This window comes from Cricetulus griseus, chromosome 4, assembly GCF_003668045.3.
Source record: "Cricetulus griseus strain 17A/GY chromosome 4, alternate assembly CriGri-PICRH-1.0, whole genome shotgun sequence".
Lineage (NCBI taxonomy): Eukaryota > Metazoa > Chordata > Mammalia > Rodentia > Cricetidae > Cricetulus > Cricetulus griseus.
Genome location: NC_048597.1, coordinates 133,683,255 through 133,703,897, shown reverse-complemented (window position 1 = coordinate 133,703,897; position 20,643 = coordinate 133,683,255). Strand labels below are relative to the sequence as shown.

At 50.5% G+C, this 20,643-nt stretch overlaps 2 protein-coding genes across 2 annotated transcripts in view; one reads left to right on the top strand and one right to left on the bottom strand.

Moving 5' to 3' along the window:
* Positions 1–2,113: 2,113 nt before the first annotated feature.
* Positions 2,114–5,591, bottom strand: Rdh8 (retinol dehydrogenase 8). Its single transcript, XM_035444366.1, has 5 exons — positions 5,402–5,591; positions 4,785–4,964; positions 3,905–3,998; positions 2,579–2,762; positions 2,114–2,503 (listed from the first exon to the last, which is right to left on the bottom strand). The coding sequence occupies exons 1-5, from the start codon at positions 5,550–5,552 to the stop codon at positions 2,288–2,290; spliced, it is 825 nt and encodes a 274-aa protein (XP_035300257.1). The 5' UTR covers positions 5,553–5,591; the 3' UTR covers positions 2,114–2,287.
* Positions 5,592–9,498: 3,907 nt separating this feature from the next.
* Col5a3 (collagen type V alpha 3 chain) overlaps positions 9,499–20,643 on the top strand; it is a 51,795-nt gene continuing 40,650 nt past the window's right edge. The window contains exons 1-10 of the mRNA XM_035444199.1: positions 9,499–9,640; positions 12,881–13,047; positions 13,153–13,257; positions 14,741–14,953; positions 15,410–15,447; positions 17,419–17,456; positions 17,852–18,091; positions 18,187–18,376; positions 18,444–18,600; positions 19,717–19,821. Coding sequence (XP_035300090.1) covers positions 9,499–9,640; positions 12,881–13,047; positions 13,153–13,257; positions 14,741–14,953; positions 15,410–15,447; positions 17,419–17,456; positions 17,852–18,091; positions 18,187–18,376; positions 18,444–18,600; positions 19,717–19,821 — 1,395 coding nt within the window. The remainder of the gene's footprint in view (positions 9,641–12,880; positions 13,048–13,152; positions 13,258–14,740; positions 14,954–15,409; positions 15,448–17,418; positions 17,457–17,851; positions 18,092–18,186; positions 18,377–18,443; positions 18,601–19,716; positions 19,822–20,643) is intronic.

Here is a 20,643-nt window from a genome sequence, read left to right as displayed (position 1 = left end):
AACAGGTTTCCTCATTCTCTTTCAAACCTGCAATACATTCTGTCTTGTATAATCATTTCTGGGTCTGGTCTGCTACTGATGGATCAATGGGCTGTCTCCAGGGTGTTTTTTTTTGCTGTTATATAAACATAAGAATGAACACATCATTTCACACGTGTGCCAGAGTTCATGAGATAACTTGGCCCGGATATGTGCCTTTGCAATTGCTGTGTGAGCATCTCTACCCTGAAGGGCTGCTGTCTTCATGCTGGCTTGCTGGCTTCCCTGGAGCATCACTATGGGTGTTATGGGCCTTTTACATTGATGCAAACAATTGAACCACTAGGCTAGAGGGATGGCTCAGCAGTTAAAAGCACTTGCAATGCTTGCAAAGGACCCTGGTTTCCATCACCCATATCAGTGGCTCAGCAACAATTGATAATTCCAGTTTCAGGAGATCTAACGCCCTCTTCTGGCCTTCTCAGGCACTGCATACAATTGGTGCACATACATGCCTAGATACACTCATACACAGAAAACAAGAACAAATACATCATTAAAAAGTAAATAATAAAGGGCTCTAGAGTGCTGCTCAATGTTAGAGCACAAGAATCTCCTGGGAGTGCGGAGAGGGAAGAAGGAGGGTGGAAGGAAGGGAGAGAGGCTGGCAGGCAGGGAGGGAGGTCTGGGAGGCTGCTGGAGTATAACAATGCAGAACTAAGTGTGGGCCTGTCTCCAGCATAGTCTGAACTCTGGCCAGTCTCCCTGTCAGGTCAGCAATAGCATCCAGCCAGTGTTTAACACTAGCTTCCCCTTGCTGTGTCTGTTTGTATCGTCACCACTCTTGGCGATGAGGGTTCTCCCTCCTATGTAGCTGAGTCTGACTCAGTGTGATTTCAGCAGCATAGGAATGTATGGTGAGACCAGGGGCTCATGGCCTCAGCCTCAGGAAATCCAAAGTGATGCAAAGCCACAGCCAGAACCCGCCCACCCTCTGCCTCCCACTGGACCCCAAACTGCAAGGAATCTTTTTATTGTGGAATTTTAAATTACACTTCTTTCTTTCTTACTTCCGAGTGTGTGTGTGTGTGTGTGTGTGTGTGTGTGTGTGTGTGTGTGTGTGTGTGTGTGCTCGTGTGCGTGCATGAACACCACAGTGCATATGTAGAAGTCAGAGGACAACTAACAGGTGGAAAGAACAGCCCACTGAAAACAGGTAATGTGGGGATTGATGAAATCAGTGGGGATAGGGAGAAGGGACCTTTAGGAAGAAGTGATGTTCAAATGGAGGTCTTATCTCCATCTTTAAGCCTAAGATCAAAGAAAAGGCGCTGAGTTCCTGCCCTCCTGCCTCTGCATCCTGGAGTGCAGACGTTCACCACCACACCTGACCTCGTGCTGTTGGCAGACCCTGCCTCCAAGTATAAGGCAAGTGAGAGCAACTGGGGAAGATGCCAACCCCTGGTCTCTATTTACACATGTACACAGTGCCCGTGCACACAATCCACATATAGTCACACGAGTGTGCACTCACACACAGAATACATGCACACAACACACACACACACACACACATTCTCACACACACACACACACTCTCTCTCTCTCTCTCACACACACACACACTCTCACACACACACTCTGTCTCTCTCTGTCTCTCTCTCTCACACACTGTCTCTCTCTGTCTCTCTCTCTCACACACACACTCTCTCTCTCATACATACACACTCTCTCTCACACACACACACTCTGTCTCTCTGTCTCTCTGTTTCCCTCTCACACACACATTCTCTCTCACACACTCACTCACTCTCTCTCTTTCTCTCTCTCTCTCTCACACACACATTCTCTCTCTCTCTCTCTCTCTCTCTCTCTCTCTCTCTCACACACACACACACACACAAACATGCAAAAAAAAAAAGGTTTGGATGGGAGAAGTGGCTCAGTGGTTAAGAGGGTCCTTTGAGGACCCAAGTTCAGCTCCCAGTGCCCATGGTGGGCAGCTCACACAGACTGTACTCCAGCTCCTGACCTCTGAGGTTGGCTAGCATACATATTAACAAAAAAAAGGTAGCTGGGTGTGGTGGTTCATGCCTTTAATTGCAACACTTGGGAGGCTGAGTCAGCCCCATCTCTGAATTTGAGGCTAGCTAGCTAGCCTGGTCTACATAGTGAGTTACAGGGTTACATAGTGAGACCATGTCAATTTTTTTTTTTTAACCATGAACCCGGATGAGTGAAAAAGTGAGTCTGTATGATCTATGGGCAGAGACCTGCTGTCCAGAGAGAGGGGTCAGTTCTGCTCTGCTCATCCAGGCCACACACGGGTTGGGAGGCAGCCACAGGCCAGGCATCGAAGACCAAGGCTGAGAAGGTGAGGCCATCGGAAGAGGAGCCTGTGGGCAGCTCTCACATACAGGCTTCCAGAGGGGTCCATGGCCTTAAGCACTGTGAGTGGGAGGTAGCGAGCGTTGGTCTGTCTTCGGAGTGGGGGTCTGGTGGAACCGATGACCTTGGCAATGACCTGTAGGAGGCGACCCTGAGTTCTGGGACTTACAAGGTTCTCCAACATCCTGAACCATAGTGCCTGTCTACTTACCTGGGCCACATCCCGTGGGCTCTGTCCTACAGAGCGGAAGAGCTCCCTGGAGGCTGGCAGGTACAAGTCCCGGAAGTAGCCCAGAGTGTCAGGGTCAGTGTCTGGAAACTCTGTCATGGAAACTTGAGCCAGGAGTTTCCCTTCAAAGTCAGTGGCAACTGGGCCTGGCTCCACCATTGAGATGCTGGGAAAAGGGCCAGGGCTTGGATGTGGGGCTCCAGCAAGCACACACTGGCCTAGTCCCCTTTCTCATTTTCTCCGGGTGTTATTATTACTGTTGTTACTTTGAGACAGTCTCACTGCGTAGCTCATGCTGGCCTTGAATTCACAGAGACCTGCCTTGCCTGCCTCTGCCTTCTGAGTGCTGGGACATTGTGTATTACGAGGTCTGGTCCCTCCTTAGTATTTATTGTTATTTTACAGCAATAGCGTGGATTGACCCTAAGGTCTTTCTCATGATAGGCCAGCACTCTCCTAAACCGTAGTCCTACCCTCTTCCGCATTGCTTCATCTTTCTTCATTCCCAGTCTCCTCCTCAATCTGTTTTCCCCACCTTCCTCTCTCCTCTTCCCACTTTGAGAAAGGTTTTCATTAGCATATATTAATTATGCACAATAATGAGTTTCTTTTTCTTCTTCTTTTTTAAAAATGTTTTTGAAGCTGGGTGGTAGTGGCGCACACCTTCAATTCCAGCATTTGGGAGGTGGATCTCTGTGAATCCAGGCCAGACTGGTCTATAAAGCGAGTTCCAGGACAGTCAGGGCTATACAGAGAAACCCTGTATAGGTTTCTTGGTGTAACGGCCTTGGCTATCCTGGGACTAGGCTGGTAGACCAGGCTGGCCTCAAACTCACAGAGATCTGTTTGCCTCTGCCTGCTGAGTGCTGGCATTAAAGGTGGGCGCCACCACAACTGGTCAATAATGGGTATCTTAATCACATAATGTACTTTGATCATATTCACCCCCTCTCAACCCCTCCCACTCTGACTGACCCCTCTCTCCTCCCAACCAGCTTCCCTTCTACTTTCATGTCTTTTCCTTTTTTGTGACCTAGTGAGTTTCATGGGGGTTGCTTACAACGAATGGAGGGAGGGGCTGTTCATGGGGCTGGGGGCTCCTCACCAGTGGCTACACTGCTGCAGAATGTCGTCTCTTCCTCTCAAGCAATCGTTAACTGTCTACCAGTCCTCAGCGAGGGTGGGGGGGGGGAGGGGCTGGACCTCATTAGTGCCTTGCCCTGTTAGCTTGCCTTCCGTGTTCCCTTCTTCACTGTCTCCTGCATCGACCTCTCCCTTTCCCCGTGGCTGTCCAAGTGCCCAACTCACAAGATATTGAATTGCCGCAGCTGGATAGCGAGACTCTCGAAGAATCCTTCCAGGGCAAACTTAGAGGCTGCGTAGACATCGTTGAACATGACACCTGGAGGGAGGGGGACTCAAGGATGTGTGTGCCAGTGATAGACTTTATGGGTCCCCGGGTGATGAGGTCTTTGGAACACAGAGCAAGGAGGATTCGAACATTTGAATGAGGGGCAGAATCACAGGTGTATGGAATTGTGCAATGGGCATACATAGCATCAGGATGAGGTCATTCTGGATAATGTCACCATCTTTCAGCTCTACCTGCTTCCAGGAAACTCCCTTATTTCCCTGCATTTATAGCCATTTACTTATGCCATCCCCAAGGTCCACGGGCACAGTGACTTGTTAATGATTTTCCATAGCGGGTACAATTAGGGGATTTCCTGGGGAAGGAATCACATCACAGAGAATGTCCAGGATTTGAGGAGGAACAAGATCCCAGGAGCATAGATGGCAAGTGGGTGGCTTTTGGAGTAGGTCCATGGCAGACATCACAAATGGATCTCTGTCTTTTCTGCTGTGTCTCAGAACTCCAACAGTATATACATCCTTAGGGCCTGATGGGGCTTTTGTAAGGAGGAGGAGGAGGAGTTCTGATGGTTCATATGGATTTCAGGGGTGTGAATGGAAGGATGTTTCAGGTATACCAGAGGTGGAGTTGATTCTGGGATGTGGATGGCTGTCCATGACATGCATACCATTACTGCCCACTCTTACACCAGGACAGACATAGTCAATCAATCCCAGAACATTTTCTTCAGGATCATTCTCAAGACAAGTTTGGATTATGAGCTAAAACCTATTTGCTACCCTTCTAATCTTGGATGGGGGGCCCCAGACTCACCCTGGAGCCCCATAACGCTGCTGACCACCACGATGTGGCCCTGTCGCCTCCTCTTCATGCCCGGAAGCACAGCTTTCACCAGACGGACAGCCCCAAAAAAGTTGGTGTTGAACACATTTTGCATGGTAGCTAGGCTGAGTTCCTCCAGGGGCCCCACGAGGCCTACTCCTGCATTGTTTACTAAGGGGATGCACAGAGAGTGTTGGTATTAAGAAGTTTGGGTTTTGTACAGGTCTCCGGGCCTGGGAGAGGGGGTGGAGGAAGAGCTACAGGAAACCAAATCTTTGTCATACCATCCGTGAGCAATTCCCGTCTGCCCGCCCCCCCTAAATTACACCAAGATGGCCAAACCCACCCGCCTTAGCAGGCTCCATGGGGACATGAATGGCTGCCTCATCACCCTCTTGTCTTCCAGTGACTCACTGAAGTAATTTTCCCAACCACATGTGGTTTTCTCTTTATATGAGGATATCTCTCCCATGCAGCCTCTCCTCTTAAGTCTGGAATTTCTAATTAACGGATTGGTACTTTTGCCTCTTGGCCAACCAGGGTAGAAGTTGTCATAATACTCGCGTCAATATGATGAGTGAGTGACCCCAGGGGCTTCCGAGTCTCACCCAGCACGTCCACTCGTCCTCCTTCGATGTGGCTGAGACAGTCAGCCACTGACTCGTCACTGCACACGTCCAGCTGGGACACACTGAGGGTCTTCCCCAGAGCCTCTCCAGCAGCTGCCTCCAATGGCTCCTTCTTCCCCAGATCCCTCATGGTGGCCACCACTGGAGGCAGAGAGCAGAAATGGACAGGTTCTGGGCTTCTTTGCTCTGTGTGTTTCTGTAGGATGTATGTGTTCATCTGTGTGTCTGTCCATGTATAGGCCACAGGATAATCCTGGGTGTCATTCCTTAGGAGACAATTACTTGCCCCTCCTCAATTAAACGTGTGTGTGTGTGTGTGTGTGTGTGTGTGTGTGTGTGTGTGTATGCATGCACGTGTCCACTCGTAGCACGAATAAGCCCTGGCACACGCATAAAGGGCAGCAGACAACTGAGGAGTCAGTTTTCTCCTTACACTGTAGGTTCTGGGGAGTGAACTCAGCTTGTCAGGTTTGAGATGCAAATGCGCTGACCTGTGAGCCATCTGGCCAGCCCCACCTTACTTTTCAGATAGTCTGTTCCTGAATTTAGACCTCATTGAATAGGCTAGCCTGGCTGTCCAGTGAGCCCCAGGGGCTCCACCTCCCTTTGCCTCTCCAGTGCTGAGCCTGGCTTTTTTTAGGTGTAGGCATAGAACTCAGGTCTTCACGCTTGTGTGGAAAGCACTTTATGGAGTGAGCTGTCTCTCAGACCTATCATTGTTTATTTTATTGATTGATTGATTTTTTTTTTTTTTGAGACAAGGTTTCTCTGTGGCTTTGGAGGCTGTCCTGGAACTAGCTCTTATAGACCAGGCTGGTCTCGAACTCATAGAGATCTGCCTGTCCCTGCCTCCCGAGTGCTGGGATTAAAGGCGTGCACCACCAACGCCCGGCCCGATTTTTGTTTTTTTGAGACGAAGTTTCTCTGGGTAGTCGTGGCTGTCCTGGAACTCACTCTGTAGATCAGGCTGGCCTCAAACTCAGAGATCCCCCTGCCTCTGCCTCCCACATACTGGGATTAAAGGTACGCACCTCCCATTTTTTCAATGTGTGTGAGTGTTTTGTTTGCAAGCATGTGTGTGTTTATGGATGGTTGTGAGCTGCCAAGTGAATGATGAGAACTGAACCCAAGTCCTCTGCAGGAACAGCAAGTGTTCTCAGTCACTGAATCATCTTTCTAGCCATCCTATTTTTGTTCAAAGACAGGGTCTTGCTATGTATCCTTGGCTGGCCTAGAACTCAGTATGTAGACCAGGCTGGCCTGGAACTCAGAGATCTGCCTGCCTCTGCTCCTGAGTGTTGGGATTAAAGGTGTGCGCCACCACCTCCAGGCCATCTCTAGGACTTCCTTTGTGCTACGGAAGTCTTCTACCAACTGGGTCCCAGCCCCAACCCCAGCCCCTTAGTTTCCCATTTCTAAAATGAGGAAGAAGAGAGTGAGTGAGTTCCCCATTGAGTAGAATTGACATGATGTGTTCAGAATGGTCTTAGGTAGTTAACACTACCTTTATCTGGGCATATGCCTGCCGCTCCAACATTCAGGAGGCTGAGTCAGGAGGGTCTTGAGCTCAAGGTCAGCATGGGCTACATAGTGAGGTGGTGTTTCAAAAACAAAACAAAAGACTAGAGATGCAGCTTCATGGTAGTGCAATTGCCTAGCAAGTAGCTGGCCCTGAGCTCTGTCTTTGGTAGGCACCTGCACACACACACACACGCACGCACGCACGCACGCACGCACACAGAGTGCAACCAACAACAAAACAAACCCAACTTTCTTTAGCAATATTATTATTATTATTTTTATTTATTTATTTATTTATTTATTTATTTATTTATTTATTTTGGTTTTTCGAGACAGGGTTTCTCTGTGGCTTTGGAGGCTGTCCTGGAACTAGCTCTTGTAGACCAGGCTGGTCTCTAACTCACAGAGATCCACCTGCCTCTGCCTCCCGAGTGCTGGGATTAAAGGTGTGTGCCACCACCACCCAGCTATTATTATTATTTTTTAATATTTATTTATCATATATACAGTGTTCTGCCTGCATGTGTGCTTGCCCACCAGAAGAGGGCACCAGATCTCATTATAGATGGTTGTGAGCCTCCATGTGGTTGCTGGGAATTGAACTCAGGACCTCTGGAAGAGCAGCCAGTGCTCTTAACCTCTGAGCCATCTCTCCAGCCCCTAGAAATATTATTTTTAAAAAATGTTTTACTTTTATTTTGTGTATTTGTGTGTGTGTGTGTGTGTGTGTATGTGTGTGTGTGTGTGTCTCAGAGGACAATTTGTAGTAATTGGTTTTCTTCATTCACCATGTTTTCAATCACAGGATTCTGGCTCTGTGGCAAGCGCCTTTACCTGCTGAGCCCGGTCGTAGGCCCCTTAGAAGATATATACCTACCCACAGGCATGCAGCTTTGCTCACAGGGAAATTCATGCTCTCACACTCACAACTATGTCCACCTCTAACCCAGAAGGCTGGAAGAATCAACTCTGCCAACCGGGGTGATGTCCTCACCCTGACAGCTGGCTCTAAAGTGACAATGTTTGCCAGTTTTCTCTCCCAAATACTCTGGGTCAGAGGATCCAGGGATGGCCTGCACAGCGCAGCCATGAACTGCACAGCTGCAGTAGCTAAAGGCCCCTTTAAGGCCCCAAGGTCAGGTGCACTGTAAGACAGTAAGAGTTTCATCTTGGAGCTGTAATCCGGCTTATTGAGAACATTGTCAGTGACCATCCTCGAATGTTAAAGCCAGCCTCCTTTGAGATGTTTTCTGGGACAGATCCTCCCCAACACCCCCCTCAAGGTTTATTTATTTACTTTATGTGTATGGATGTTTTTGTCTGCATGCATGTGTCTGTTGAATGCTCTGGAACTGGGGTCCTGGATGGTCGTGAGCCACTATGTCAGTGCTGGGAATGGAACTAGGATCCTCTGCAAGAGCAGTCAATACTAGCTATGTAGCCCTAGCTGAACTCAGTTTCCCAGAGATCCCCGTTTCTGCCTCCTGAGTGCTGGGACTACAGGCTTGTGCTACCACTCCTGGCTCTGTTACCACCAGGCATGCTACAGTCTTTTTTCTCTTCTGCCTTCTCTTACTCTTTTTTTTTTTCTTTTTGGTAAGATGTTGCCATATGGCCTAGCTGGCCTTGAATTTATCATAATCCTCTTGCCTCTGCTCCAGAATGGTAGGATTACAGACCTGCATCACCATCCCCAGCCTGCATTTTTAAAAATCTGCTTATTGCCTCTCTTTTCTCTCCTCTTCCACTGCACACTACCCAGAGTGGAGGGGTTTTGTTTGCTTGCTTATTTTGTTTTGAGATAGGTATCCCTATGTGGCCTAGGCTATCCTGAATTCAGAATCCTCTTGCCTCAGCCTTGGTATATGTGCCCTCTCATGGACCTGACTTGGTGCGGATTTATTTTCGTTTTTACTTTTTTAATTTCTCCTGTCTACCTCTTGAGTGCTGTGATTCAGGCATGTGCCCCCACAACTGGGCATGGAACCCAGGGCTTTGTGCATGCTAGGCAAACACACTACCTGGTCACACACACACACACACACACACACACACACACACACACACACATAGTTTTTTGTTCATAACTTTTCCTATCCGCTATCCAGTACTCAAGAAATACACGTGAGGAGCTGGAGAGATGGCTCAGCGGTTACAAGCACTGGCTGCTCTTCCAGAGGACCAAGGTTCAGTTCTCAACACCCACAAGATGGCTCATAGCTGTCTGTAACTCCAGTTCCAGGGAATGCATCACCCTCTCTGACCTTGGACATAGGTGCACATGCAGGCAAAGCACCCATACACATAAAATAAAAATAAATGAATCTTAAAGAAAAAAGAAGCATGTATGAGATGAGAGAGTTACCCAAGTGAGTGTAATAGACAGTGTCCCTCTACATGTCCAGAGTCTTCCCTAGGCCCAGGGCCAGCCTCCCCCAGGGGGGTGTGATACTGGAGACAGTGCTAGAAGTGAGTCCTTACCCTGGTAACGTTGTCTGTGGTCATGAGCCAGCAGAACAGCTAGTTCAAGGCCGATCCCTGAAGAACAGCCAGAGATGAGCACACTCCGAGGCTGGGAGGCCATGCTGATCCTCTCAGGAACCTGTGACGTCGCCACACAGCCCCTGCCCCACCCCCGCTGGGCCTACTGCTCACTCTCCTCAACCCCAGCCACTGGGTCCCTTGCAGAGCCCAGAGGTCAGGGAGGACCTCGCTGAGGCTGGCCCTAGACAGGCAGCTGCAGACTGCTAAACTCAGCAGCATTAACTCTCATCTAGGAGATGTTTCTTCTCAGAGCCAAGCCTAGGAGCAAAAGGCCTGTAATTCCAACACTGGCTTGGGAGGCTGAGGTAGGAGGATGGAGAGTCTGGGAGTTTTTGTTTATTTACTTGTTTGTTTTATTTTATTTTATTTGTTTTTTTTGAAACAGGGCTGTGTAGCCCTAGCTGTCCTATAACTCACTCTATAGACCAACCAGGCTGGCTTCAAACTCAGAGAGATCCATCTGCCTCAGCCTCTTGATTGCTAGAATTAAAGGTGTGGGCTACCACCCCCAGTAAAAGGAAACTTCTTAAGAAGGAGTGTAGCCTGTCTGTTTTATTTTATTTTCATTTTTGTTTTCCAGACAGGCTGTCCTGGAATTGATATGAAGATGGTTGGTCTCAAACTCATAGAGATCCACCTGCTTCTGTCTCCCAAGTGCTGGAATTAAAGGCTGCACCATCACGATCAGCGATTGTTTTCCTTTAGTCTGAGTAATTCAGTCCAAACCTGTCTCAACTATAATAAATAAATAAATAAATAAATAAATAAATAAATAAATAAATATGCAGTTCAGGGCCTGACAGTGCCTTTTTCTTTTCTTTTGTTTGTTTTTTGAGACAAGGTTTCTTTGTGTAACAACTCTGGCTGTCCTGGCACTTGCTCTGGAGACCAGACTGGCCTCGAACTCACAGAGATCCACCTGCCTCTGCCTCCTGAGTGCAGGACTAAAGGTGCGTACCACCACCTCCTGGCACCTTTTGCTTTTTTAAAAAACTTCAAAAGATGCCGGGCTGTGGTGGCGCACACCTTTAACATGCATAGTGTGTGTGTGTGTGTGTGTGTGTGTGTGTGTGTGTGTGTGTGTCTGTCTGTCTGTCTGTCTGTCTGTCTGTCTGTCTCTCTGTGTGTGCACATGCCATGGCAGGCACATGGAGGTCAGAGGACACAAGTGGGAGCGCTCTCCTTCCACCTTGCGGGTTCCAGGATCCAACCCAGATTGTCCGCTTGGCAGCAAGCACCCTCACCCTGTGGGCCCTCGCACCAGTCCTCCAACTTTTTGTGTTTTGGGGACATGGTCACCCTCTGTAGTCCAGGTGGGCTTGAAACTGAGACCCCCAGCCTCTCAGGTGCTGGGACCACAGGCCACACCCCTGCTGTTGGTTTATAAGTGATTCTAAGTTTTCTATGGCATGTCAGTGAGCTTCAGGAGTGAGTGGCGTTTTTTCTCTTACTGTCTGCACAGGGGAAGAGACAGAGTCTTCACTGACGGAAGTCAGTCAGAGCAGAGTACGGATATAAATTGGAGGTAGAGCCCTCACCTAGCATGCACAAAGCCTGGCTTTTGTCCCAGCATGCCCTCCTCTCAAAAAGTCAGATGTCAAGAAGTGAGACTAGGGGCAGCCAGATGTCTCCTGGATAAAGGTAGCTGCTGCCAAGCCCAGTGATCCAGAGTTCAGTTCCAGGGACTCACATGGTAGAAAGAGAAGGGACAACTGTCCCCTCTTAGTCTTCTGACTATCCTGGAGAGCTGAAATATGTGTGCAAGAGACCATGCATACATACATACATACAATGAATAAATACATATCAAAAATAGTAGTTAGACTGCTGGAAGAACTTCCTAGCAAGGTGGCCAGGTCTAGGTCTTCGAGATGACCTTTTATTTGGAAAAGGCTGTCTCTGGGGAGAGGAGATTTTCTTTTCTCCTTCCACCCTGGGGAACCCCATCTCTTCCACACAGGGCCCCACCCCCTCCTCTCCAGGGACAGAGACTCTTTGTCTGAGGAACCAAGGCTGGGAGGGAGTTGTCTGGCCCCTCCCAGTTCCCTATGAGGGGCACTTGGAAACAGACACACCTCTGTGATTTCTTCCTGGGCGAATTCCCCTGACTCCTGCCTGTCTGCACCAGTCAACTGCAGAGTGGTGCCTGACCCTCTTGGGGTTGAGCACCCTGGAAAGTCTCATTTGATGGGGGTTTAGGATTGGGGTGGGTGTCTCCCTTGAATGATTTCAGGGTGAGGCAGAAGGGATGGAGGGGTGGAGGCCAATTCCTTTCTTTGGGGATTGAAAGCTTGGGGGACAGCCTGGGTGTGGCTCAGTGGCAGAGAGTTTCATATAATAAGAAGCACTCCATAAAATGGAAAGAAAAAAAAGTTTGAGGGCTGGAGAGATGGCTCCCTCTCAAGTGTGTGCTGTACAAACCAGAGGACCTGAATCTGAGGACCCGAGTTCAGATCCTCAGCACCCACATAAAAAGCTGACTGCATTAGCCAGTGCCTGGCATGCAATTCCTGTGGAGAGAGAGACAGGAGGATTCATGGGGTTCAGTGGCCAGGCTCTGTCTGGTCTCCAGATATGGGTGTATACATGTGTGCAAACCCACCCCATGCACACACACAAACACATGGATGTACACAGAAGTTGGCTAGAAGGCTGGAAATGTGTTTGGAGTCCATGGTGAGAGTTTAAGGATGGTACCAGGCATCAAATTCCAAATTCTGAGGTTCATGTGGACTAATGGAGGTTTAGAGAGTGACTAGGACAGTTTGGGGATCTGGGACAAGGATTATGGAAGAAGTGGGGCTCTGAAGGGCAAGCTTTGGGGTCATGCCTTTGCCGGCCTTGAGGCAAAAAGAGTTAGGTATAGCTAACTCTGATTCCGTGTCTGAGGGGAGGCTGAAGACTTATTTATTTATTTATTTATTTATTTATTTATTTATTTATTTATTTATAGTCAGAGTCTCACTATGTAGCTCTGGCTGTCCTGGAACTCACTATGTAGACCAGGCTAGGCCTAGAACTCACAGTAATCCACTTGCCCTCTGCCTCCCAAGTGCTGGGATTAAAAGCATGCGCCACTACATCTTTAGGTGCTTTGATTTTGTGTGTCCCGGGTGTGAGGGGTGTGTGTGCTATGGCATGTGTGTGGAAGTCAGAGGACAACTTTTGGGAGTCAGTTCTGTACTTTCATCACGTGGGGTGTGTTCAGGACAGAGCTCAGGTCATCAGTCTTAGTGGCAAGTGCTGCTCCCTGCTGAGCTATCTTGCTAGCACTGAGACTGGAGGCTTGATCAGCCTAAAACAGCCTTTGAGAGAGTTAGGCAGAGAGCCCGCGCTGAAGGAGAAGATTTAGCGTTATGCTGGGACTCCTCCGTCCCCACCCCGGGATTCTAGGGCTGGTGGGCGTGATCCATTTTCCAAGTAGTGAAGTCCAGCAAGAAGGGCTCCGATCTCAGACAGCCAATCACCGTGTGGCGCACACTTCGCAAACTTTTTCCCTGCTGCTGTGGGTCCCCCGCCTCTCGCCCGGGCTCCGCCCGGCCAGGGCACTAAAGCGCAGGGCGCGGCTAGGGCGGGATCTCCTGCAGATCCTCACAGACTCAGGCTGTCCAAAGTGACTGCTTCCCCGCAACCCAGTCTGCATCTCCCTTGGCCTTCGCGCACAGGGGCCTGCTGGGATGAGAAGCTGCCGGAGACTGAACCAGCCTCGGGCCGGCCTCTGCCTGCTCCTGGCCTCCTTGCAGCTCGTGTCCTGGACGCTGGCTGGTGAGGCGGGACGAAGGGCTGGAAGGGAGACCTCAAGGGTGCAAGGGTGCAAAGGAGACTCCAAGACATGTGTGCAAGGGAGAGGTTGTTCGTAACGGGTGCCATGGTGATGTGGAGACCCTAGGTCCTAGCTCTAGCTGATATGTGTATGTGACCACTAGGGAGGGGGATGTTGCCAGGAAACGTGTGGCAGTGTTTACAAGCTGACGTGTGAAGATGAATGCTGTGGGTATGGTGCAATCCCAACACTCCAGAGGAAGAACCAGATGGATTGTTGGTTCAAGACTAATCTGGGCTACATACTGAATTTAATGGCATCTTTGGTTGCATAAGCAGACCCTGTCTCTAAAGAGGCACTGGGTGGGTGGGTGGGGCACAGGGCTGTAGCTCAGTTAGTAGACAGCCTTTCTAGCATGTACCAAGCTCTGGGTTCCATTCTCTGCACCATATAAAACCGAGCATAATGGTACATATCCACAGCTACAGAATTGGGGGCGGTGGAGGCAGGAGCATGAGGAATTGAGAGCCAGTCTGAACTACATAGTGAAGTTGAGGCTAGCACTATATGAGAGCTTGCCTTTAAAAAAACAAACAAACAACAACAAAAATAAACCCAAAACTGTATTTTACAGAGGTTTGTCTGTATGTGTGCACTTGGGTGTGAGGGTTCATTGGGATTGTGTAAATGTGGGTGACAGGGCAATCCCTGGGAGGGTGTATGTGGTCAGATGTGAGCTCAGCGGGTCTGAGGAGCTGTAATCCTCCCCTCCCCTTGTCTGTTACATGAAATAGGGTCTCATGTGGCTCAGGCTAGCCTCAAATTTACTATGTAGCACAGGCTGCAGCCTTGAACTTGAAATCCTTTGCTTCTATACTCCAAGTGCTGGGTTGGCAGGGTGTGTAATGCTGGGGATGGAATCCCGGGCTTCCAGCTTGCTAGGCAAGCACTCTCACTACCATGTTTCATTCCTAAACCATGGGGATGATGGTTAGAGCAATCGGTGTGTTACAGTTGTGTTTATTTGTCTTTGTTTGGCTGCAGTTGGGATTTAGGGCTTTATAATATTGCCTGTGGGAACATGAGTGGCTGATTCTGCGGTTGGTGGTGAGTGCAGTGGACATATTAGGAATTCAGATTTCTTTTTGAAATTATGTTATCTATCTATCCATCCATTCATTCATCTCTCTCTCTCTCTCTCTCTCTCTCTCTCTCTCTCTCTGTGTGTGTGTGTGTGTATGTGTGTGTGTGTGTGTGTGTATACACTCGTGCCTCAGTGTGTGTGTGTAGGTCAGACAACAACTTTCAAGGGTCAGGCCTCTCCTTCTACTATGTGGTTCCAGAATTGAACTCAGGGTTGTCCGCAAGCAACCCACCCCAGCCATCTCTCTGACCCACCCTTCGCACTTCTCCCAAGGACTTCACACCATCTTCTCTTCTTTGCCGGAAATTGGCTTCCTTTCCCCCCCTTCCCCTCCCCCCCTCCCTAGAGCCGCAGCATCAGCACCATGGACAGGGGCCCCCGGGAGGGCGGCAGCGAGGGGCGAGGCTGGGTGCGGCGTGGGGCTGGGTTGGACGAGCGCCGAGAGCTGGCTGGCGCGGCCTATGGAAGTTGCATCGCACCCCAGCTGCAAGATCCTGGGGTGATTTTTCCTGAAGAATTTCTCAGGGCCTCCAAGGGGGTCCCCAGGGCTGAGGGACCGGTGAGTCATCGCTGACGCATGCCCAGCTGTGAGTAGTTGGCCTGGTGCCCCAGCCACGCCTCCCAGGGTTCTGTGGCAATGGTGAGAGGACACGATGACTCTCCAAGTGATGAATGACCAGGGCTTCTATGATCTAGTTCACCTCCCAGAAGTAAAGGAAGATGCATTTTGTCCCTCAGAGGCCACGGGCATACACAGACCCCACATTCCCAATTTCTGTTCAGTCTGGGGAGGTTGCTGCCCACGTGGAGAACCCCGTGTTGACCTAGGCTCCATTCTCACGCTCACACAACCTCAGGGTCATGCAACCTCAGACACTGGTTCAGAATACAAGACCCCTGGGACTCCAGGAATGTGCAACTCGGGCCACACCCAGGCAACCCCATCTGCCACCGGGACAGAAGATCACCCCCCTATGTTTAAAGATTCTCACACATGCTTCCCCATGGTCCACAGGCAAATGCTGTCATCTTCCACAACCAGTCGCCCACTCAGTGACTTGGTCATATTTTCCCCTGCATGGCGTGGGAGAAGTCTCCTTCGGGTTAGAGCCTCCGTCTCCCTCCCATTGCAAGTCTGGCCTGTGTGGTATATGGTGTGGAACTCTGTTGCCAGGGCCCCACTCATGCTGAACAATGGCAACAGGTTTAGAATTTTTCTTTTTTACATTTAGTGTGTGTGTGTGTGTGTGTGTGTTTGCGTGTGCGTGCCTGCATGTGTGCACATGTGGAGGTCAGACAATCTGAAGGAGTCAGTTCTCTCCTTTCACCACATGGGTTCCTGGGATCAAGCTCAGGTTATCAGGCCTGGCAGCTGGTGCCGTCACCTGCTGAGCCATCTTGACAGTCCTCAAAAGTTGTCATCCAATTAACTGCCTACACCTCAAATAGTGGCAAGTCCCATGCTCAAAACATTTCATATGTGAATTTTTGGCGAATTCCATCCATGACCTAGTCTGCTCTCTATCTGCCTTCCTCCACATCTTAGACTCCACTAGGCATCTCCCTAGAGGCCTTGGCCAAGGCATGGAGAGGGTGTGTATGTGGGGAGAGTCTGGGAGGCTCCTGACCCCTCCTGCTGGCTCCACAGGCTCAATGGCTCTTGTGTGCCTCCTTGTCTGCGAGCCACGAGAGAGAAAGGGCAATTAGCTACTGAAAGGTCATTGCAGCGAGGACTGGCAATTGAAGCAAAAGTCTTTGGGGTTATATGGCAGGAAGGACTTTTGAAATGGGAGTTAGCAGTAACCAAAGGGAATCAGAATCTGTTGTCATGTGTCTCAGTTGGTAAAGCACTCACCTAGCATGTGCAAACCCCTGTGTTTCATCCCTGAGCTGTGTACATGGGTCATGGTGGTGCTTGTCTGTAATCTCGGTACTCAAGAGGTGAGCAGCAGAGGGCCAGGAGTTCAAGGCCAGCCTGGCTCACAGTAGACTTTATCTAACAAAAACAACAAACTGAGCTGGGCAGAGTTGCTGTACTGGATGATGTTGTGGATGTACATCTTCCCCGGGGCTCCCAGTCCAGAGGGGACAGCTGGGATGTCCACTGGGGCATGACCCTTGTGGTTAGCAGAGCCTGAGAGCCCAAATTCAGCCCCAGGGGAGCTGTGATCCAAATACCTCTTAATGACAGTCTGACCACTGAAGAGGCAATTACAGATAGTGGAGAGAGAGAGAGAGAGAGAGAGAGAGAGAGAGAGAGAGAGAGAGAAGAGGGGAGAGAAGAGAGGAGAGAGAGTACCAAGAAAGCAAGTGGAACAGAAGGTAGAATAGACAGGGGCAAGGATGCTGGGACCGGTATAGGACTCCACAGTTTGGGACATAAAGGAGGTGCTGGGATGGAGGTCTTCATCCAAGTCCCTTCCTCCCCAAGTGTGGTCCCCCAACCCTGTTCTCAGTGGTGAAGTCACCCTGAGCCTGAGCCACCCTGGAGTGAGTTCATGGCAGATTCAGCAGAACCTGGCTCCTGCCAAGAGTCTGGGTCAGGGGGTTAGTGGGACAGTTTGCTATGGGAGGGGACAGGCCAGGGGCTTTGGGCCCAGGGGAAGCCCTCACCAGCACTGCCCAAACCATGTGGATCCAGTTAAGACTGGCCAAACTGCCTGGGTGGGGCTGCAAGGATGGCTTGGATTAGGGGCCTGTTGGGCCAGACATATTCTTTCTTTCCTGGGATGAGAGAAGGGGAGGTTATCAGAAATAGATGTCAGAAGGAGGAGGTCAGAAAGTGATAAAGCCCTCCCCAGGTGAGATGGAGGAACATGAGAAGCGTAAAGGGTAGAAGTTAGATGGGGGAGTCAGATAGAGGAGGTCAAGGGGCATTAGATGTGAGAATAAGAGGGAGAAGGCTGTGGGATCTGGGAGTCAGAGGGAGGAGGGCACGGTGCTGGGGATCAGAGAAAAGAGGCTAAGGGGTCTAAAAAGAGTGCACCCTCACACATCCCTCTTCTCCTTGTGGCTTTTCCCTAGCAAGGGGGCTCCATGCCGGGAAGCTGCCCAAGAAGCCGGTGTGGGGGCGTAGGGAGAAGGGGAAGGCTTGGTTCTGGGGCTCCGGCCAGGAACCTTTGATTCATCCTAGAACTAGGTCAGCTTTTTTTCTCACTGAAAACTTAGAGGAAAAAAATTAACCAGAGTCAACAGACAGATGCAGCAGGAACATCTGTGGGGTAGTGGGGGCGGGGGTGCTGCTGGTCCCAGGCTGCCTGCTTCTCCCTAGAATGTTAGTTAGCACACGGGGGAGGAGGGAGCCCCCAAAGTCTGAGCAAGTCTTATGGAGTTGGAGATTTGGGCTTTTTTGTTTTCTCTTCCCGATGTCCAGACAGAGTCTCATTAAGTTGCTAGATCTGGCCTTGAGCTCACTGCAGAGCAGGAGGAGATCCTCCTGCCTCAGCCTTCTGAGCAGCTCTCAGGATTGGGGACTGTGGAGTCAGGTCCGAGGCGCGCTCTGATCAGGCCTCCTCACTCTGGCTTCTCTCTACAGCAGAGCCAGTGGACGTGCTGAAAGCCTTGGGGGTGCACAAGGGCCACGCTGGGGTTGCCGAGGTGCCTGGCTCCTGTCCCCAGAGGATTCCACAGGGTGACAGAGCATTCAGGGTGGGCAAGTCCAGCCTGCTCAGTGTCCCCACATTGCAGCTCTTTCCAGGTGAGTCAGGGCAGGAAGGCTGGGGTGGGGGGTCATCCTGGAAGGGTGAAGTCACCTTGGTTGTCTAACTGCCCCCTTTCCCTCTGCCCACACAGACGGGCATTTTCCTGAGAACTTTTCTGTGCTGTTCACTGTGCGGGGCCAGCCAGCCAATCGGTCTGTCCTTCTGTCTATTTATGATGAGAAGGGCGTCCAGCAGCTGGGGTTGGCACTGGGGCCGGCTCTGGGTCTCCTTGGTGAATCCTTCAGTCCACTCCCCAAGCAGGTCAACCTCATGGATGGCAGGTGAGTATGGGGAAGGGGAAAGGGCACCCTGCAGAAATTCCTGCACTGAGATTTGTTCCTCCTGTAGGTGGCACCGTGTGGCGGTCAGTGTCAGTGGCGAGAAGGTGACCCTGGTGACTGACTGTGACCCTCAGCCCCCCATGTTTGGTCAGGGACCTCGGTTTATCAGCACAGCAGGACTCACCATGATGGGAATCCAGGACAGCAGGGAGGAGACTTTTGAGGTATGGAGTTCAGTGGCAGGGGAAACCGAGGCAGAGGCAGGGGAGCTCTGCCTTCAGCCTAAACTAGAACAGAACAGAGAAGCATACAAGAGACCATTAGTAAATCAACAAGAAATCATGTCACCGTGTGCCAGGTGACTGAGACTAGCACACGATTCAGCGCTGGAGTGTTTGTGGAATGGGGCAGATTGCTCTTATTGGTGTGGTGTGGAGATTATACTCTGTGATTTTGAGGTGTGAACCTTCCAGGAGGCCCAGCAACCTCATCTCTCCAGTGAGCCAGCTGGTATCTAGAACATGGTACATGGAGGTGACCTGAGGAGAAAGGGACATGACGCTTCAGGGGGCAGATGTTGGGTGTGTTAGTCACTTTTCCTATTGCTCCCCCAAGAAGGTTTATGTGGGCTCACAGTTTGAGGCTACAATCCATCACAGCAAGCAGCAGCGTGAGGTGGCAGGTCACACTGTACCTGAAGTCACCAAACAGAGACTGTGGCGCTCAACTCAGCTTTTTCTTTTTATGTAGTCCAGGCCCCCAGCCCAAGGAACGTGCTAACTACATTTAAGATGGGCCCACCCATCTCAGTTATCCTAATGTAGAGAATCCCTCACAGCCACACCCAGAGGCTGGTGTCCAGGGTAATTCTAGATCCTGTCACGTTGACTAACTAGGGGCCAGCGGGATGGCTCAGTCAGTAAAGGTGCTTGCTGCTAAGCCTGCTGACCTGAGTTCAAACCCGAAATGAATATGGTGGAAGGAGAGAACTAAATCCTGAAGGTTTTCCTCTCACCTCTACATGCGAGCGACCTGGTACACCTGTGCCTGTACACACACTCACTTTAAATAAATCATGCTGGTGTGTTTTCTCCTGTGGTGTCATGGGGCTGGTGAGAATTTTGCTTCTGAGTTACAGGTGGAGATGCCCCAGGCCTCCCCCTCCTTAGGGTGACAGACGCCTCAGGCCTCTCCCTCCTTAGGGTGACAGATGCCCCAGGCCTCCCTCTCCTTAGGGTGCTGTGGGTGGAAAGCTCCGAGGCTCTATGGAAGGAAGAGGCAGAGATATTCTGGGGAACGAGGGACAGAGACATGGTGCCACTCCTTTTCCTCCTGTGCAGGGAGACATTCAGGAGCTGCTGCTGATTCCAGACCCTCAGGCTGCCTTCCAGGCCTGTGAGCTCTACCTGCCTGGCTGTGAAACCCCGGATCCTACAACCACAGGGGTGAGTGAGGGGCCCTGGGTGACTGGCTCTAGGTTTCGAGAAAGAGCGGGCTATGACCCAGAAACAAGGAGTCGAGCTGCTTTCCACCCTGAACACAGGACTAATCCCAGAAGAGATGGCCTTAACCTCAAGTGACATAGCATGCCAGGTGTGGCGAGGCACATCTGCCATCTCTGTATTCAGAGGCTGATGCAAGAGGATTGTGACTTTGAGGACAACCTAGGCTAGATAGCAGAATCCTGTCTCTAAAACAACAACAACAACAACAACAACAACAAATCAGTCCGGGCACGGGGAGATGGCGCAGTCAGGAAAGGACCTTCGCTTTCAAGCACCAGGACCTGTTTGGTCCCCAGAGCCTGTGTGGAAAAGCTGAACATGGTGGCACTTGTAACTCCCCGTGCTGGGAAGGCAGAGACAGGCAGATCCCTGGAGCTCACTGGCCAGTCAACCTGGCTTAACTGGTGAGCTCCAGGCCAATGATAAAATGGGTCTCAACAATAGTAAAAATAAAAAGGTGGATGGTGCCTGAGGAATGACTCCCGAGGCTGACCCCTGGTCTCATGTGCATCTGCACACAGTTGTGCACACTCCACACACACACACACACACACACACACACACACACACACACACACGCACGCACGCACGCACGCACACACATGCATGCACACACACATGCACACACACGCACCCACATGCATGCACACACATACACACACATGTAGCTAAGTGAACCACAGGTTGAATGACAATGATGGACCATATCATGGCCCTCAGTGAGTCAAGGATGGCTTTTCCAATGGGGAGAGTCTCTAGTCC

Bases quoted from the DNA above. Each gene is read 5' to 3' on its own strand.
- Rdh8 (XM_035444366.1), bottom strand. From the start codon at position 5,552: ATGAGGGATCTGGGGAAGAAGGAGCCATTGGAGGCAGCTGCTGGAGAG. The intron at 4,965-5,401 runs GTGAGACTCGGA...GCATCCCCTTAG, and splicing joins AGGACGAGTGGACGTGCTGG to TAAACAATGCAGGAGTAGGC. The intron at 3,999-4,784 runs GTGAGTCTGGGG...CCCTCCCTCCAG, and splicing joins CAGCGTTATGGGGCTCCAGG to GTGTCATGTTCAACGATGTC.